At 34.5% G+C, this 20,560-nt stretch overlaps 1 protein-coding gene across 1 annotated transcript in view; it reads left to right on the top strand.

The window, feature by feature from the left end:
- LOC148940762 (kinetochore-associated protein 1-like) overlaps positions 1-20,560 on the top strand; it is a 340,431-nt gene that overhangs the window by 284,773 nt on the left and 35,098 nt on the right. Inside the window, exon 33 of the mRNA XM_089105067.1 lies at positions 7,066-7,294. Coding sequence (XP_088961193.1) covers positions 7,066-7,294 — 229 coding nt within the window. The remainder of the gene's footprint in view (positions 1-7,065; positions 7,295-20,560) is intronic.

The raw sequence follows: 20,560 nt of genomic DNA, 5'->3' as shown, positions 1-20,560 counted from the left end.
ATTATGTTTGCACAACATCTGTCGACCCCGGAGTTTTTTTTATCTGACCTTTGAACTTTTTTTTTTAACAAAATGGCTACCTCAAAATTTTTATCTGATGTATTTTATGGAAAAATGGCGTGGGGGTTAGTGGCCCTTTGATTACCTTTGAATTTTGAAAGATTTGCTAGAACTTCCAATTTCAAGTCAAATGAATCCTTTTAAAAGGTTAGGCGGGAATACCTTCCTACTCCCGGGCCCTGGGGTTTTTTGTTAACGCCAGAGTGTTTTTGCTAAACCTTTCACCTATTTTTAACAAAATGGTATTTTTAACCCTTGCATATAAAGCACCTTTGGGGGGAAAATAATTAAAAAAAATATTGAAGCTATATAAGGTTTATACATTCATTTATGTTTGCACCGGTTATCTTTATGTTCGTAAGATAGTTAATTTTAATTTCTGTTCGTTCGGGGTTTTGTTTATTCTTTAACTGTAATTTCTGGTCTTTTTCAGTTTTAACTATAATAGGAATTATTTTCTGTTGGTCGTGAGTTCAATATGGCTCTTTACTTTTCTTAGAAAACTTATTTTTATGCAGGTTTTTTCTTAATTAATAATAATAAAACATTGAAGCCTTGTGGCCTTTGCTATAGACAACTTAATTACATGCCTCTGATAAATCAAACGTGATTTTTTCACGCAACAATGAATGGATCGAAAAAATAGCTTCAAAATACAGTAGTTCGGCTATTTCATTTGTTGATCCAGAAAGAACAGGATCATTTTGATTAGACTATTTTTCGAATTTTTTGTGCCACAATAATTTAGCATTTATCGCAAAGTATGTATTTTAACCTTATTTTAAGTATGGCTTTAATTTTAAGTATTTTAGCATTTCCAGTTCATAAGAATTTCTTTCAGTAACTGAATAGAATATTCTTTATCTACCTCCAGTTGGTGTATTTTGCTTTGTATCTTAGCTTCCCTTTGAAGTTTCTTGAAACTTTTTACTTTAGTCCCATATAATACATAACCTGGTTAAAGTCTTTGGGGGGGGGGGGGCAGCGTAGATGGCATAAAGAAGAAAACTGTAGCGTAGACAATAGGAGAAGAGGGATGGTGAGGTCTTTGAACTATTTAAAAAAAATCTATCTCAAAGTTCTTATTGGATGGGTTTGAGGAAAAAGGAGCGTAGGGGGGGGGCTAGGTGCCCTCCAATCTCTTTCGATTCTTGAAAATTGAACTGGAACTTTCAATTTCAAATCAAATGAGTCTTCTTTGAAGTTAGTAAGAGCATCACTTCCATAAGACCCATATATGCCCCCAGGGCATAACTTACAATGCCTGTCCCCGGGCCCTCGGGGGTTGTGTCGACACCGGATTTGTTGTTATGTGATCTTTGAACTATTTTTAACAAAATAGCTATCTTAAAATTTTTATTGGATGCATCCCTTCCATAAGACCCATATATGCCCCCAGGGCATAACTTACAACGCCTGCCCCCGGGCCCTGGTGGGTTGTGTCAATACCGGAATTTTTGTTACATGATCTTTGAACTATTTTTAACAAAATAGCTATCTTAAAAATTTTATTGCATGCATTTTGGAAAAAGGGTTTGGGGGGAAGCTGGTTACCTTCCAATATCTTTTGACGCTTAAAAAGTGACCTAGAACTTTCAATTTCCAATCAAATGAGCCCTCTCTGAAATTTATACGAGCATTCCTTCCATAAGAACCATATATGCCCCAGGGCATAACTTATAACCCTTGCCCCTGAAGACTGTGGGGGGAGTGTCCTGCTTAAACATGTAATTTCCAAAACTTTCAACTACGTTGAACAAAATGGCTATATCAAAGTTTTCATTGGATGTTTTTGGGGAAATGGTGGGTGTGGAAGGGGTGTCATTGCCTTAGAATCACTTTGGACTATTGAAATGGGAGTTAGGCATTTAAATTTCGAATCGAATGAGCCCTTTTTGAAGTTTTTATGACAACGTTGCCTGTATAAAACCTTTTATGCCCCCAAGTCGTAACTTACAACCATTACCCTGAGGGATGTGGGGGAATCGTCATCCTCAAAGACCTAATTTCTAGAACTTAAAACTATGTTTAATAAAATGGCTGTCTCAAAATTTTGATGGGAAGTGTATGGGGAAAAAGTGGGCGTGAGAGGGGGGTTAGTTGCCCTCCAATCACTTTTGACCATTAAAAAAAGCATTACCCTCTCAATTTTCAATGGAATTAGTTTTTTTTGAAGTCTCTACGACGCCGTCTTCTATAAAAACCTTATATGCCCCCATAGTATAACTTAAAACCCTTGCCTTGAGGTTTGTGAGGGAGTTTCCTCCTCGAAAACATATTTTCTATCTGAAAATCAACTACGCTGAACAAAATGGTTATCTCAAAATTTTAATTGGATGTGTTTGGGGGAATGATGGGCGGGGGGGGGGCTAGTTCCCTCCAATCACATTCAACTATTAAAAAGGGAACTAGCCCTTTGAATTTCCAATCGAATGAGCCTCTTTTGAAGTTTCTACGACAACGCCTTCTATAAAAACCTTATATGCCCCCAGGGCAAAACGTAAAACCCTTGCCCTGAGGGTTGTGGGGGAGTGTCCTTCTCAAAAACATATTTTCTATCTGGAAATCAACTACGCTGAACAAAATGGCTATCTAAAAATTTTGATTGGATGTGTTTGGGGGAATGATGGGCGTGGGGGGGGGCTAGTTGCCCTCCAATCACTTTCGACTATTAAAAGGGACATTAGCCCTTTGAATTTCCAATCGAATGAGCCTTTTTTGAAGTTTCTACGACTATGCCTTCTATAAAAACCTTATATGCCCCCCGGGCATAATTTAAAACCCTTGCTCTGAGGGTTGTGGGGGAGTGTCCTCCTCAAAACATATTTTCTATCTGGAAATCCCCTACGCTGAACACAATGGCTATCAAATTTGATTGGATGTATTTGGGGAAATGATGGGCGTGGGGGGGGGTAGTTGGCCTCCAAACAATTTCGACTATTAAAAAGGGCACTAGCCCTTTGAATTTCAAATCGAATGAGCCTGTTTTGAAGTTGCTACGACAACGCCTTCTATAAAAAAAAGCTTCTATACCCCTAGAGTAAGACTTAAAACCCTTTCCTCGAGGGTTGTGGGGGAATAACCTCATCAGAAACATATTGTTCTTGTGAAAATAGCTTACACTAAACAACCTGAATATCTCCCAATTTCGATTGGAAGTGTTTGGGGAAAGAATGGGCGTGGGGGGGATAGTCGCCCTTCAATCCCTTTCGAATATTAAAAAGGGCACTAGAACTTTGGATTTCCAATTGAATCAGCCCCCTTTGAAGTTTCTATGACGATCCTTTCCATATGAAATGCCTCTGGAAAAAATAATAATAATAATAGTAATCAGAAGCAACGCTGTAGCGTTGCCTATAGTAAAGGCCATACGGCTCCAATGTTTTATTATTTATTTTTTTTTATTTTCCCCAGAGGCACTTCATAAGGAAGGAGTCGTCGTAGAAACTTCAAAGGGGGCTCATTCGATGGAAATCGGTAGTTCTAATGCCCTTTTTAATAGTCGAAAATGATTGGAGGGCAACTAGCCCCCCTTCCCCCACGCCCATCTAAAACCTACTGCGTCATTGGCGCTTTACTGAAAACTATATGCGTCTTGAACAGTCTTTGAAAGTATTAACAACATCAAAATGAACATTTGATTTATTATGATATTAATTGTTGAAAGATCCATCAGTTCAAGAATTTATTTCGCTGTAAATTGTATTTTTATTTCCAATGCTGTAAGAACTGGAAAAGAAAGTATTTGTAATTTAATTCGTTTTCAGTTAAGCGCCAATGACGCAGTAGGCTTTTGGTTTATTTACAGTTAGGAAAGGAGGCAGTATCCAATCACTTGTTTGTAGGGAAACTATATTCGTCTTTAACAACTTTAAAAAGAGCTAATAAACTAAACTGAATATTTGATGTATAATGATATTAATTGCTGAAAGCTCATCAGTTCAAAATATTACTATAATTTTAATTATTTTCAGAGATAAGTACAAAAGAAAATATTTGTCACAAAATTGGTTTTCAGTAAAGCGCCAATGACGCAGTAGGTTTTAGACTTTTACAGTGAGAGAAGGAGGTCATACCCAAACTCTTGTTTGTGGTGATTTTTGTTTGTTTCAAGCTTGATTTGCATATTCAATTTGTTTCACTCGTTTTAAGATTTATTTATTAATTTACATTAATATCTATTGTATGTTTGTTTGCATTGATTGTTTATTTAATTTCTGTTCGTTTTAACTTTCATTTGTACTTCAATAGGAAACTATTTTCTTCGTCTTAAGCTTGATTTTCATATTCAATCTAAGCATTACTCGCTTTAAGATCTATTTATTCATTTATATCATTACTTATTGTATGTTTTTGCTATGATTTTTTATTTAATTTCTGTTCGTTTTGGGTTTCATTTATTCTTTAATAATAATTTCTGGTCGTTTTGGGTTCGAATTTTAAAAGGTATTTGTATCTGCTGAGCTTAGGTTTAAAATGGCCTTTACTTTTCTTTGAAAAGCTTATTTTTTCGGAAAGTTTTTTTAATTAATAATAATAAATAATAAAACATTGGAGCCGTATGGCCTTTACTATAGGCAACGCTACAGCGTTGCCTCTGAAATTAGAAGCAACTTGTAAAAATTTAAGTATGTTACACCCTATGCATGTGAGGATGCAGTTTTTTCAATTATTATTGTTAATAATATTATTATTATATATATATATATATATATATATATATATATATATATATATATATATATATATATATATATATATATATATATATATATATATATATATATATATATATATATATATATATATATATATTATATTAGAATTTTATTAATAACCTGTCTTACAATAAACAGAAAAAGACAGAGCACAAACTAGAAAAAGAAAAGAAAAAGCAAAAACTGGCAAGAAAAAACAAATACAAACAGAAAGAACTACGTAATAACACAACTATTTGAGAAGGTGGGCCCACTTGTGATCCAGGAGCTCTAGTTTTTTCACGTAATTCTGAATTACCTCCTCCACGGCACTCAGAGGCTCAACAATTCCATATTTCACAGCAATATGGCGGTTTCTAACAAAAGGCGGCACTTGAAGAAGATATCGGGCATACTTGAAAAACACCGACCTTATGTCTTTCTTGTTTCGTGCACTCAGGAGCTTCCAAAAAGGAGACAGGTACATATATATATATATATATATATATATATATATATATATATATATATATATATATATATATATATATATATATATATATATATATATATATATATATATATATATATATATATATATATATATATATATATATATATATATATATATCACAGGAATAAGTCTTTGGCTTTTTCTTAGTTGGAATCTTGTAGAGAACAAACCAAAGGGAGCCAGGCAGGGGTCGCGGAAAAAGTAACACATTGGAAACATATACCTCTTTACTGCAGGCAGCGCTAGAGTTGCCTCTCATAAAAAGCAGAGCTTAAAGAAATGGTATAAATATACTACAAATTTTCTATAATTTATTCCTATTTTTGGGGGAGAGTGCCTATTTTCAGGGATATTGTCAGCATTGTAGGACATCCTGTTTATTTATCGGCTAGTTGTGGATAATATCTCTCATAGTGCTCAGCTAAATCCACTTCCCAAATTATCTCATCATTTGATTTGTTTTCAGAAGCAGCTAAGAGAGGGTCAAACACATTCTTCGCTACTTGCCTGTGGGAGACATTTCTGCAGGTCTGCTCAAACCTTTGGATTTGTAATGCCAAACTTATTCTTACATCTTCCTTTACAACTTCTTCACCAGCTTCTATGATGTCCTCAATCCCTGTTTTCTTTGCTAGGCTCTTTATCCTTACCCTTTGATTCAGTACTGCCTCCAGTAAATTATTTTTGATTACCGGCTAAATTTGGATAACGTCTTCTACATAACTCATCTAAATCCTCTGGAGACAACATTAGTGCTGTTTATGCTGATTTGCGATATTTCTTTGTTCTTAAGACTGGTAATTGTATACCTCCACTTAAGGGATTCAGATAGGTGGGGATCAAAAACGCCTGTGCTCAAGCCTCTGATGGTGTCGCTCACTTTTCCAAAAGTTTAATTGTTTCTACATAAACATACTGTTTGTATTCTCCTGATTTAACCTGATTTCGTGACAGTATTTGAATTTGTTAGAGAGAAATTGATATAACTAGTGCGGGGCTGATTTGGACTACAGAAAGCTGGAGAAATTCAAGTGTGATTTCTCAGTTTTGTTTTTCGTATATGTTAAAAGCTATTAGAAAAGCTGCAAAATTGCAAACAATGATTAGTACTCTAAAAGGGAAAGCATATAATGTCATTTCTTAACGCCTGTCATAGTTAATGGGACTGTAAAAGTTATTGTTCCAATAAATTACATCCCCTGTGACCGCAATTGATGGTGCTTTCAAATGAAATGAATCTCCAGTTTTTTTGTTTTCTGTTTTATTTTTGCATTCCTGTGTATGGTCAGTGTACACGCAAGCGATAGCTCAATCATATTTTAGCCGTTGACATTGTGCCATCTTCTTTTCAAAGTTGTAAATTTCATTATCCGTAAACCGGAAATCGGCTTGCTTTGGTTTTTCGCAAGAGTAATTTCACCATCAAAAGGTTTTTTTCATAAATCAGTTCATCTTTTTGGTTTCGCTTCCACGTTTCAAAGATATTGCTCATTAATTATAATTGCATAGGGCTACTCATAAAAAGACCGTATAATCACTGTGTACTCGTCAGTGAAGACCCGGTAGGAGCAATACTCATCCAATAGCAGCCATGTATATAGAAATTTATTTCCAAGTGCCCAAATTTGGCATTTTATTAAAAAATGGCTTTGTTGTGTTTTCATTGAGAAAATTGAAAAAAAAAAAAAAACAGAATTGCCCCCACCCCCCTAAACTTTGAAAAATATATCTTTGTCCCCCTGAATATCCGTGAATTGGCGCCACTATATCTCATTGACTCGTTTTTTTTTTAAGATACCTTGAGAAGTCGTTAAGATATGCAGTTCGCTTGGAGAGACTCTGCCTACCAGTGTCAGTGTCCATATTAGAATCAAGTAACAAATGGATATTTGTTCAGAGGTTGACTTCTGGTAATGCTAGCATTGAATTTGTGCAGTTAGCATTTGACTTAGTCAAGGATTATTTGCCCGATGATGTTACGGCTTGGGAAACCATACTGGGAAAATCTATCAAGTGTAATGAGGTAAGTATATTTCCGCTGTTTTTTGTTTAAATTCCAGACTTGAAGATAAAACCGCGTTCTCTTATCAAACAGTTCGTGGCAACGAACTGTAAGTAAGGAGCGACCCGGCTCAATAGTAACCGAAACTCTAAAAACGGATTTTCTATACCAATAGATATATTAAAAGAATAGAGTTTTTATGCTGATTTCAAGTATATAAGTTTCATTAAGTTTAGTCTTACCCATCAAAGGTTACGAGCCAGAGAAAATTCGCCTTATTTTCGAAAAAGGGGGTAACACCCCTTAAAAGTCATAAAATCCTAAATCACACCATCAGATTCACCGTATCAGAGAACCATGTTGTAGAGGTTTCAAGTTCCTATCTGAAAAATGTGGAATTTTGTATTTTTTGCCAGAAGAAAGATCACAGATGCATGTTTATTTGGTTTTTGGTTTTTTTTTCAGGGGTGATCGTATCAATCCAGTGGTCCTAGAATATTGGGAAAGGGCACATTTGAACGGAAATTAAAAGTTTTAGTGTCCTTTTTAAGTGACCAAAAAAATCGGAGGATAACTAGGCCCCCTTTCACGCCCCTTTTTTTCAAAATCGTCTGGTCAAAATTTTGAGATAGCCATTTTGTTCATCATAGTTGAAAGGCCGAATAACTATGCCTTTGGAGATATCATGACCCCCCCCCCCCCCAGCCTCCGGGGAAAGTTCTTTAAGTCATAAAATTTGCCCATTGCTTACGTATAGTGTTTGCTATTGGGAAGTATGCATACATTTTTTTGTGCGGGGAAGGGGGAATTTTCTGCTGATAGGATTTTTCACGGGGATAATTTTCCATGGGGAGCAAAGTTTCCAGAGGATGAATTTTCAAGGGGAAATTTTACACTGTGGGAATTTGCCAGAAGTCCTATACAAAAATTAAATTAAAAAAAAGTTTGTTTTAACTGAAAGTAAGAAGCGACATTAAAACTTAAAACGAACAGAAATTATTCAGTATATGAAAGGGACTGTCCCCTCCTCAACGTCCATTTCTTTACGCCAAAGTTTGACTCTTTCTCACAACTCTACTTTTACAACAATAGAAAACTAGGGTAAAGAGCGGGAAGTTTAGGAGGGGACAGTCCCTTTCATATGCGGAATAATTTCTGTTCGTTTTAAGTTTTAGTGTTGTTCCTTACTTTCAGTAAAAAAAAACTTTTTTTTATTTAATTTCTGAAATTAAATAAAACAGAGATTTTCTAAAAAAAAAAAAACACGAAAAACAAGTGAATATGGATTGTCCGTTTAATTGACATATACTGATATTTATTCCTTAAAGTTTTTATAACCTTTTATTTGTGAAAGTAAGAAAAGTGAAAACATTTCAAACGTATTTTGGTTTCAGTAAAGCGCAAATTGTGTTCTGATCTTGAGAAGGCATGGGGGTTATCAAACCTACTCATGTAATTTTTGCTCGTTTTGAGTTTGACTCGGTTATTTATTGTAATTTCTGTTCGTTTTCAGTATCATTTATTTATTGATAGTGTTTTGTGGTAGTTTTATGCTTACAAGATTATTTGACTTTATTGTTGCTCATTCTTGGCTTAATGGAGCTCTTTACTCTTCTTTGAAAACTTTTTTGTGGAAAAAGTTTTTTAAATTAATTTCTGTTCGTTTTTATTGACATTGTCTTTTTAATGGAAAAAATACTATATTATATCTTTTCAGTTTTTTCTATAAGAATCCAAGTATGGGCTGCTACTTGTATGTTGGAGAAACTTTTTCAACAATTTTGAATCCTGACAGTTTTTAATTTAATTTTATAGCTTCTGAAGTTGATCTGAAAAATAAAACTTAATACCATTTCCAAAAGATTCTATCTATGCTCTTTGACAACCTGGACATACTTAAACTCTTGTTATTTATTTAAATTGTAAGAGCAGAAGTAATAATAGTAGTATCCCCAAAAGATTCCACTTAATACCTCCAGTCGTTCTCTATATATTGCTGAGGTGTCTTATTGGCAACCAAAACAATGCCTTTGATCTATTTTAAAGCAACATTTAGTTTTGAAGCATAATGGACCAATTGCATAATTGTGGAGGGTTGACATGCCTAATATCCCCAAAGACATCGCTGCTGGACCGTTCTACTATGCTGAACAAAATAAATGTCTCAAAATTTTGACTTTATGCATTTGGAAAATGAATGGGCTCGAGAGAAGGGCTCCTTGCCTTCCAATCTCTTGTTGCTCTTACAATTGGCACCATAACTTTTAATTTTGAATTGAATTAGCTCCTTTAAAAGTTTCAATGAAATTTCTTGCTATTATAGAGTGGTGTTTTTTTCAACAATTTTCTTTCTTTCTATTTCTTTCAACAATTTTGAATCCTGACACAAAGAGTATTTTTTAATTGAACTTAATAGCTTCTGAAGCTGGACCTGAAAAATAAAACTCAATATCATTCCCAAAAGACTCTATCTATGCTCTTTGACAATCTGGATACACTTACGCTCTTTTTATTTATTTAAATTGTAAGAGCAGAAGTAGAAATAGTAGCATCCCCAAAAATTTCAACTTAATACCCCCAGTCGTTCTCGATATATTGCTGAGGTGTCTTATTGGCAATCATAAACGCAACGCCGTTTGATCTATTTTAAAGCAACATTGAGTTTTAAAGCATAGTGTGCCAATTGCATGATTGTGGGGGGTTAACATACCTAATATCCCTAAAGACATAGTTGCTGGACCGTTCTACTATACTGAACAAAATGGCTGTCTCAGAATTTTGATTGGATGCGTTTGGAAAATGAATGGGCTTTAGAGATGGGCTGCTTGCCCTCCTATCTCTTTTTACTCTTAAAATGGGCAGCAGAACTTTTAATTTTTAATTAAATTAGCTCCTTCAAAGTTTCAATGATATCTATAGCAGTGTGATTGTCCTTGGATCAAAACGCACTAAACACATGTTTCACAAGTTGGGTTTGATTCCTACCAAAATTAAATTGTGTGTTTTTTGTTTTTTTTAATGGCTGGTTACAAATCTTTTGAGGATATTGAAATACAGACAATAAAAAAACGTCAATTATGCATTTCACAATGCTAATCACGTCGGACCCTGCTAAAATCTAAGTCATGTAAGGATTTTGAACATTTTTTACCGCTGGAACAAAAGTTGTGAACGTAGCCCTCTGGAGCTTGTTGATTGAGCTTGGTGATTAACAAATCTAATTACAAATACATGAAGGTGATTAACAAGAAGTGATTACAAATACATCAAGTACATATTTCACAGTTTACGTTTGATTCTCACCAAACCTGGCACACAAGAGCCGCATTTTCAGGCTCAGCGGGTTCGAACACGGGTTGTTTTCGTCTAGTTTTAAGTTTCTAGTTTTTCGTCTAGTTTCAGCGGGTTCGAAGTTTCAACCCCGTGTTTGATGTACTAGATGCACTGATGCACAACGCTTAATGCACTAGACGACGCGTGTTCGAACCCGCTGAGCCTGAAAACGCGGCTAAAGATTCTATTTCTTGATTACAAATACGGGACTAAGATTGCGCAAAAAATCTCAATATCAACACGCTTTAAGTACGGTACTTGTTTCACAAATAATGTCTGATTTTAACCCAAGTTTGTATTTTACAATTTCTGGGGTTATTGACTCCAAATTGGAGCCTAATATAACAATATAGAAGTTCATCATCAATTTGTGGCTACTCCTTCCACGAATACTCCCCCACAACTAATGCGTCTATGTTATTAATTAGCATTAACAACTAATTTTCGTAAAATTTGTTAGTAAATAATACTGCTAGTGTTAAATACAAAACATGCATCAAACAAGAAAAACTAACAAAAAAGCTAAAAAGAAAATAGGGATGTTTCTGTGAAAAGTAAAGAGCTAAGTAAAAAGTCGAAACGAACAGGAATTAGCTTATGTAAGATTTCGAACTCAATACGAGCTCAAATTACTATGAATGAAGAAATCAGACCTAAAACAAACAAATTACAATGAATACTGAAACCAAACTTATAATGAACACAAATTATCGCAATTAAGTGTGTTGTTACCGCCCTCCCAGATCCCCGAAAAATTTGAGTTGTGCTTGGCTAAACACTGCTGTAGATGTATAGCGTGGTTTTAATTGCGTATGCGATATTTGAAGTTTTGTTTTTGGGTGTTTTTTTTTTGGGGGGGGGGGGAGGAGGTACCTAGGTTAGGTTGGTTAGGTTACGTATTTAATATATGATATGCTTTGTCCCCTATTCCCTCTATTCCCCCTAATGTGCAAATATATAGCCCAAATTTGTTTCTAAACTATTCTATATTCATGCTATTTTATTTTATTTCATTAGTTTTAACCAAACTAGCAGTATATAAAAGAGTGGGTATAACGCAGAAGTACCAAAACAATATATCCTTTATACAGTTTTTCTATTTAATCTTCCAAGTATTCTTGTTTTTGAAGTCTGTGTATCTATAAGTATCACATTAATTTAGTAGTCCCTAATTTGCAATAAGTTGGCATTAGTAGCTTCTTCTTTTTATTTCCATTCTTCTCAAATGTATAGGGAATCAAATGACAAAAATAAACCTTCAAATTAAACAATTTACTTAGATTCCGATGAAGCGAAAATAAAACTCCAGTCATTCGGGTATTTTCGTTCGCTTTTATGCAATTGCTTTTAATTGGTGATAAAGAAGTTTGTTTTGTTCCATTAAATAGAGATTTATTGATATCTGAATAGAAATAACATATAGTTAAGTCACAATAATTTTAAGGAAAGTTTGTATTCATATTTATTCATGTCGTTTCAAAATTTGTTTATGATAAAGGAAACTATACACTAGAAGTAAAACAAGGAAAGACGTCTCTGAAAATGCTACAATTGTTTTTAAAAACAAAACAAGGAAAATTTGCTGCGTTGCCACATCGGCTTTGTTTCTTTTTTGTTCAGATTGTTTGGAGGAACTGCAGAAATTGAGGTTTAATTTTTCTAAATTCTGTTAGGATAGACACATGAACTGTGGTTCTCGGAATTATTTTTGTATGGAATTTTTTTTTATTTCAGCAGAGTAATCTCTTTGCTTGGTCGTTGGCGGCAATCTTTCCAGAGAGGTATGAGCCTCATAATTTTTTTTGGGAGGGTGTGGTGCAAAGTTTAGAGGAAAATCGATTTTTTCCAGAAGATTGCCATATTTTCCCGATGTTTCAAAATTTAGTACTTTTATATTCTGGATGTTCAAGGTTCGAGGATAAGTCCCCACCCTTTTGTGAGTGCTTATGTCGTTGTGAAAGTGCAAATTATTCTCATTTTTTCTCTATTAATTCAATAAATCAGTCCTATTCAAGGGTCGTGTTTGGACCAGTTTTGTCAGTTGCTTGGTCTACAGTTACGCCGCCTAAAAGTGAAAATGCGCCGAAAGTTCAATGTTTCTAGTGAAAATGTACCGAATGAAAGAATTTTCTTCTAAAACAATGCGCCGATTCGAAAAATTCAATGCGCAGCCGCCTAAAAAAGCGCCAAACTAACAAACAAGTATGTGTCCAATAAGAGAGTCATGCATACTCCTGCTATTTACCCTTGCCCCAGCCATTTAAACATTTGCCTCTCAATTACTTGGACTATCTGTCTTGGCTTTTTTTGTCTACAATTAGCCATGTCTTGATGCAACCTATGCAACCTACTGCAAAATACTTGATAACTTCAATTCAAGTTCTTTTTTAGTTCCTTCTAAATGGTGCCCTTATCTCCAGGACTCCCCTTTTTCGTAATAAAAAGTCCAAATGTCGACCAAGAAAACCTGTAACCCCCGTTTTTAGGTTTTTAACGTTGGGGAATATATGAAAACTACAGGGATGCAAAAATGGTTAATGATTTTGAAAGAGTTTGGAAATGTAATGAATCGGTTGAAAATTTTTTTTATTAATAAAAAAAGAATGAGATCGACACGTTATTGTATTAGTGTAACGTACAAACAGTTTCACTTTTCTTGGGGTGTTTTTGATAGCGAAAAAGTTGTTGAATGTATTGTTGACTTCATCATTAACTGTGAAGGATTCACACTGAAAGACATCGTCGAGATGTGCCATGAGTCAAGAATTTAGTTTGCGGCTAATGGGACATGTTCGTCGAGCAAGATATCTAAAGAATTTGTTTCTGAAAAGTTATGCTGCTCACTTTGACTTGACTTACTTACTTGACTTATGTCTCCTGCCGGGCGCTGCTCGGCGTAGAGAGTGACGTCTGCCTCCTCCATCCACTTCGGTCCATGGCAAGCGTTTGCACATCGCTCAACCTGATATTTGTCATCGCCAGGAACTTGGACAGGCTGTCAGACCATCGTTTCTTCGGTCGGCCGCGAGGTCGCTTCCAACCGGCTTTGACAGGGTCGAAGTCATGGATCGTTTTCGCAGGTATGTGTGGAGGCATTCGGAGTAGGTGTCCGAACCATCGTAGTGTTCGCTCGGCTGCTCGGGTCGAAAACCGAGACTGCTTGGTGAGCTGCAGCAGCTTCTCATTGCTGACAAAGTCAAACCATCGTAGACCTTCGATCCTCCTCAGGCTCTTCGACTGAAAGACATCAATTGCCTTGAGGGTTGCGGCTGAAGCTTGCCACGTCTCAGCTCCATAGAGCATCACAGAGCCGACGAGTGCATTGAAAATCCGCAGCTTTGTTGTGCGACTGATGTTCGGTTTTCGCCAGAGGTGACGGTTCAGTCTGCCCATGGCAGAAGACGCTTTGGATATTCTCGCTTGTAATTCAGAAAGAAGTGAGCCATCTGAAGAAATTATGGAGCCCAGGTAGGTGAACCTTTGGACAACTTCGATGCTAGTGGTGCTATCCAGGCTAACTGAAGGATTGGCAGCAGGAGAAGATGGGTCTATGGCCATAATTTTCGTTTTAGTCCGGTTTATCTGCTGTCCTACTTTTGCAGCCTCTTCTCGTAGGACTCGAAGCGCTTCCAGCAACTCCAGCTCCATGGAGTCCGCCAGAATGGCCAAGTCATCGGCAAAATCAGCATCTGTAATGATACGATCTCCAAACTTGAGTCCAAAGCTGAGACGTGAAGAAGTCCTTGTCATAACGTAGTCTATGATGACATTGAAGAGCTCTGGGGTAACTGCACATCCTTGGCGCACTCCTGTCGTGATTTGGAAGAACAGGCTGCGGCCGTTTTTTTTTTTTTTTTTTTTTTTTTTATGCTGCTCAGGTGTTGTAAAATTCCTTTTGATGAAAACTGGAATAACGGCATTATATATATATATATATATATATATATATATATATATATATATATATATATATATATATATATATATATATATATATATATATATATATATATATATATATTTTTTTTTTTTTTTATATATATATATATATATATATATATATATATATATATATATATATATATATATATATATATATATATATATATATATATATATATATATATATATATATATATATATATATATAGAAGATTATAAAAATATATAAATCGTAAAAAGTAAATATATTTTAAATCAATATCGAAAGTATATATTCGATAAGGTTTGGAACTACCTTTCAGAAGAACACAATAAATATGGTTTTGTGAATCCTGTTTTCAAAGATATTTTCAAATGCGAACTGTGCCTAATTTGCAAACCTAAAGGTTATAGAAACTATGTATTCAGAACTGGCAGAAAAATTATACTTTTTTTCACGAGTTAGTGATTTATATTGATCTGATTTTAAAACTATTTTCAAATGTCGTCAAAATATTCTCAAAGTGTTCTTAAAGAATATTATGGAGTTATGGACACAATAAAAGTGATACAAGTGAATAAAGAAAAGAGCTAAAAAGAAAATTAGATAGGTAGAAAGAATCCTACTTCTTAAGCTTGACAGAAGGTACAGACACTACGGAAGTATAGAATAGCAAAATGACGTCAATTTTTTTTTTTTTTTTTTTTTTTTTTAAGCATAACTTTCCGTTTTGGGGGAAGAGGGGACTTCCAAAGTTCAGCAATAAGCACTGGAGAAAGTAAAAAAAAACATTGTTCTAATATTTTTTTATTAAAAATAAACTTTAAAGGTAAGAACATTTGTTTTATTCATGATTGGGAAGTAATTTCATGTCAAAAACTATAAATTATTCAAGAAATCAATCTTTGGTGTGATCAATTAAAATATGGTGCGCCTTTACAAACTGTGAATGTGGCTATTAGCCTATGAACTGTAAGTAATCATTCAGTCAATAACTCAGAAACTAAATTAAAGACGGTTCAAATGATTTCTTGTGGCTTGATAGCTTGCACACAGGATATTAATTGTCCAGGCAATACGGTTGTCATTTTTTAAAGGGAGTTTTAACGTAAGTAAGCAAGTTGTTGCGCTAAAAGTCCTAGGGCCGTGACAATACAAAATTACATAAACTAAGAAAATCACAAAATCTACTTTTGTGTTCCATTGCCAACCTGAGTAGCCTATTTTAAACAGATTTCGCCATCTTATGAGCATCAAGAAAATGCTAGCACATGCAACCTTGAACTATGTAATAACATTTGTGCTGCATTTATAAATATAAAACATACTCAAATAATTTATATACAAAGAAAACAACATTGACCTTCAATGTAAATAAATAAACCGTACTTATAGTATTTCTTGTTCTAGTAGTTTTTTTAATGTTTCCCACTATAGGCTCTGTAAATTTACCCTCACTCTTTGTTTTATCCTCACTCTTTGTTTGTGAGTTGAATTACATAAACATGTGTGGCCAGGCACGTACGCAGGAATTTGTTTCGGGGGGGGGCTCAATTTGTTTTGGGGGGGGGGGGTCCAAATCCTTCAAACCCATTATTCCGTGAGAGAAAAATTATGGGAAAATGAAAAAAATCGTGAGATTTCGGGAGGGGGGCGGGCCTGGAGGCCCACCCTGCGTACGTCCCTGAGTGTGGCTACCATAACTGGTGAAAATTAACCCCCTACCCCCCTTTTCCAAATATGAAATGGTAGTCCATCATGTTCTGAGGCAAGTCTGCCTGTCTTTTTCACCATACAACTCCAAACCTCAGACCTGAATCTATAAAATAGATTGTAGTCTAGATGAAATTGGAAGAAGCAGATATGCAAATGGATGAAGTTCCCCCCTCCTTCACATGGAAAAAAATCTATGCCATTTTAAGGAACGTCAATTTTCTTTTCTTTTTTTATCAGAGTGATCTGTACTAGCTTATCAAACAGTTCGTGGTAGCGAACTGTAAGTAAGGAGCGACCGGCTCAATGGTAACCGAAACTCTAGAAAACGGGTTTTTGATACCAATAGATATATCAAAAGAATCAGATTTCAATGCTGATTTCAAATATATAACTTTCATCAGGTTTAGTACTACCCATCAAAAGTCAAGCGCCTAAGAAAATTTGGCTGATTTACGAAAAAAGGGGGAAAGACCCCCTAAAAGTTATAGAACCTTAATGAAAATCACACCATCATATGCAGCGTAACAGAGAACCCTACGGAAGAAGTTTAAAGATCCTAACAAAAAAAATTTTTAATTTTAAATTTTTTGCCCGAATAAAGATCCGGGTTGGGTGTTTATTTGTTGTTTTTTTTTCTTTTTTTTCCCATGAGTTATCGGATCAACCAAAGGGGCCGATAAAATCGTGGGTGGTAGCATTTTCAAGTAAATTAAATTTTACATTTACCTATTTAATTGATAAAAAAAAATTGAGGGAAATTCGGCCCCCTCCCACGCTCATTTTTTTCCCAAAGTCACCCGATCAAAATTTTGAGATAGCCATTTTGTTCAGCATGGTCGAAAATATGATAAAAATGTCTTTTAGGATGACTTGATCCCCCAAAGTCCCCAGGGGAGGGCTGAAAGTTATGAACTTTACTCAATGTTAACATATAGTATTGGTTATTGGGAAGTATACAGACTTTTTCAGTGGAGATTTTTCTGGTAGGTGGGGGAAGGAGAGGGTCGGGGGCTATATGGACGGATCTTTCCATGACGGAAGTTTTCATGGGGGAAGGGAACTTGCCATGTAGGGGGCGCCGGACTTGCCAGCATTATTTATTGGTTATTGGGAAGTATACACCCATTTTCAGGAAGGATTTTTTCTGGAGGGGGGGGCTAGAGGAGGGGATTACTCTGGAGAATATTTTCGTGGAGGATGTTTCTTTGGGGTAAGGGACATTTCTATGAAGGGGGCGCCGGATTTCCAAGCATTTTTTAAGAAACGATCAGAAGTTAAGTAAAAAAAACAAGTTCTTTCAACTGAAATGTAAGAAGGAATATTAGAACTTAAAACCAACAGAAATTATAACGTATGTGAGGGATTCTCCCCCAAGTCAATACCTCGCTCTTTACGCTAAAGTTTTTTTTAATGCTTTCAAAAGAGCTATCTATTCTATTTAAACGACCTTTGTGATTAAGGGGTTTGTGAATCAAAATTTTTTTTAACTTTTAACGTCAAGAGGGTGGTATTGAGTAAGGGGAGAACCCCTTCATATAAGTAATAACATATACGTAATAAAAAAAACAATAAAAAAACAAGCGATACGGCTCAATAATAATCGAAACTTTTAAAAACGAAATTTTGATGTCAATAAATGTATCAAAAGAATGTGTTTATAATGCTGATCCTAAATATATAAATTTTATTAAGTTTAGTATTACTCATCAAAGGCTACGAGCCTGAGAAAATTTACTCGATTTTTTAAAGAGGGGAAAACATCCCCTACAAGTGAAAGAATTTTAATGAAAATCACACCGTCAGATTCAGCGTATCAGAAAACCCTAGTACATAGGTTTCAAGCTCATATCTGCAAAAATCTGCAACTTTGTATTTTTTGCCAGAAGAAAAATATACGAATATAGAAGTTAGTTACGTAAGTTAATTTGTAAAGACATCCATTTAGCAAAAGAAAAGTAAAATTTTTATGCAAATAAAAGCTGCATTAACTAAAAAACGATCAGAAATTAAATAAAAAAAACAAGTTTTTTAAACTGAAAGTAAGGAGCGACATTAAAACTTAAAACGAACAGAAATTATTCCGTATATGAAAGGGGCTGTCCCCTCCTCAACGCCTCGCTCTTTACGCTAAAGTTTGACTCTGTCTCACAACTTTATTTTTTAAAACAATAAAAAACTTTAGCGTAAAGAGCGAGGCGTTGAGGAGGGGACAGCCCCTTTCATATACGGAATAATTTCTGTTCGTTTTAAGTTTTAATGTCGCTCCTTACTTTCAGTTTAAAAAACTTGTTTTTTTTATTTAATATAAGCAAAAGCTAATCAGCGCAATAGTATTGACTAAGTTAAAGTTTTATACAATTTCGAATCCCTTTATGTCCAAGCAGTCCCATTGGATCAAAATTTTAGGGTATCTCTTTTGTTTCAGAGCGGTTGGAAGCCCCAACAAATAAATCTCAGGAGGTAATGTGATGCGAGCAGTCCTAAGGGCAAGGTCCTAACAATACAAGTAGCCCAAACTTATACAGAACCTTCATATATTAATTTTAGTCTATCGCTGTTAATCCTTGTTGGCCTCGTTTGAACTTTTGCCATGGTTCTTTACATTGTGACTGCTTACTAAGAATTGTTTCCTCGTAGTATTGAATGGCTTGGATTTTCAAAATTGTGACTGCTCAGGGCTGAATCAAAATATATAGGAATATTAGAATATCCAGTTTTAGGGTCTTCTTGAAGCTTTCCTTGTGTTGTTGGAAACGTTTACCCAAGATTTGATGTATTCTAGCGGTGCAATAATTTCAGCAGTATCGTAGTATAATAGTAAAACACCCATAGAAACTCAAGGGCCAGTCAACACCTAACCCTATGTACATAAATTTATTTAAGCATCTTGTAAAATAGCATAATATAAAATCGTTTTCAGTCAAAGTGAACTTGCATCCAAAAGACACACAAGACTGGCTGTAAAAAAAAAAAAAATCTAAGGATTTTCAATGAGGATTTGAAAGTCTTTAGAAAGTTCTTCTTTCCACGTAACTTCTTGTTTTTCGTATGATGCAGAGGCAGTGTGAATTTCGTCATTGGTTACATCTATGAAGTAGGTACTTACTATATTTTGCTCTAGGTATATATAATTCAATATTGTTATCTGGTATATATATATATATATATATATATATATATATATATATATATATATATATATATATATATATATATATATATATATATATATATATATATATATATATATATATATATATATATATATATATATATATATATATATGTGTATATACATATATATATATATATACATGGGCGCCGGTAGGGGGGGGGGGCAGGGGGCCATGCCCCCTGGAAATTTGGGACTACAAAGTAATTATAAGGAAACCAAAGGAAAAAGAGCAGAATAGGGAAAAAACGTGGGGAAAATGTGTGTTGCCTCATTGTTGGCTTCCTGCCAATAAATTTTGACCCTTGATAAGGAAAATATAAGTTCTGATTTTTGACTGTTTGCAGTTTTCCACAGACATTTATTCTATATGATTTGGTTGGAGTAACAAAAAAAATAATCAAATTCTTCATAGTAATAAATGGTAAGTAAATAATGATCCTTGTCAATAAAGAAAGTGTAAGAGCCTAACTATTGATAACATTCAATAAAAGAATCAGCTTTTATGGGGATCCTAAATATGCGTTTGTTATAAGTAACTAGTGCAGTAATTAGTAATTAAAAAACACAAGGAAAATAACTTAATAAGGGGAAATTTCGGTAAAAATATGCCGTCCACTTTTGCTTGCATTGCAAGAGTACCCATGAGCTGATATATGAAGCTACTATAATCAGAAATGTTTCCCCTGAACGGAATGCTGGGAATTTTTGTATTTTCCGCCTGAACGTATACATTTTTTTTTTTTTTTTTGGTTTTATTATCAATTTTTTTTTTCAAGGAGTGATGGTAATTATCTAGTTATCACTTTGAAAAATATTTAATTTGTTACACTTCTGAAGCATAAAGGTGTCAAATATACTGGTATTTGGTATTCTAAAAATATTGGATTAAAACATTTGATTTGATTTTCTTAATTTTAGTTTTATTGTTGTACTTATAACAAACTACTTTGATAATGCGTTACTTTTTATAAACAATTGAGTCTAAAGGCATTAAACATTTTGGTGTTTGATAACCAAGTTCAAAACTGTCAATATTGTTATAAAATATCCGTCCTATGCTTCGGCATTACTCAGCAGAACTGATTGCTGGGAGTTTATATCTTAGTTTTTGTAAACAGGCAATTGTTTCGTGTATTTTTTT

The sequence above is a fragment of the Artemia sp. Qi Xiang Cuo genome, chromosome 19 (assembly GCF_049724085.1).
Source record: "Artemia sp. Qi Xiang Cuo chromosome 19, ASM4972408v1, whole genome shotgun sequence".
Lineage (NCBI taxonomy): Eukaryota > Metazoa > Arthropoda > Branchiopoda > Anostraca > Artemiidae > Artemia > Artemia sp. Qi Xiang Cuo.
The sequence above is the reverse complement of the archived record's forward strand: the minus strand, read 5'-3'. Positions and strand labels throughout refer to the sequence as shown.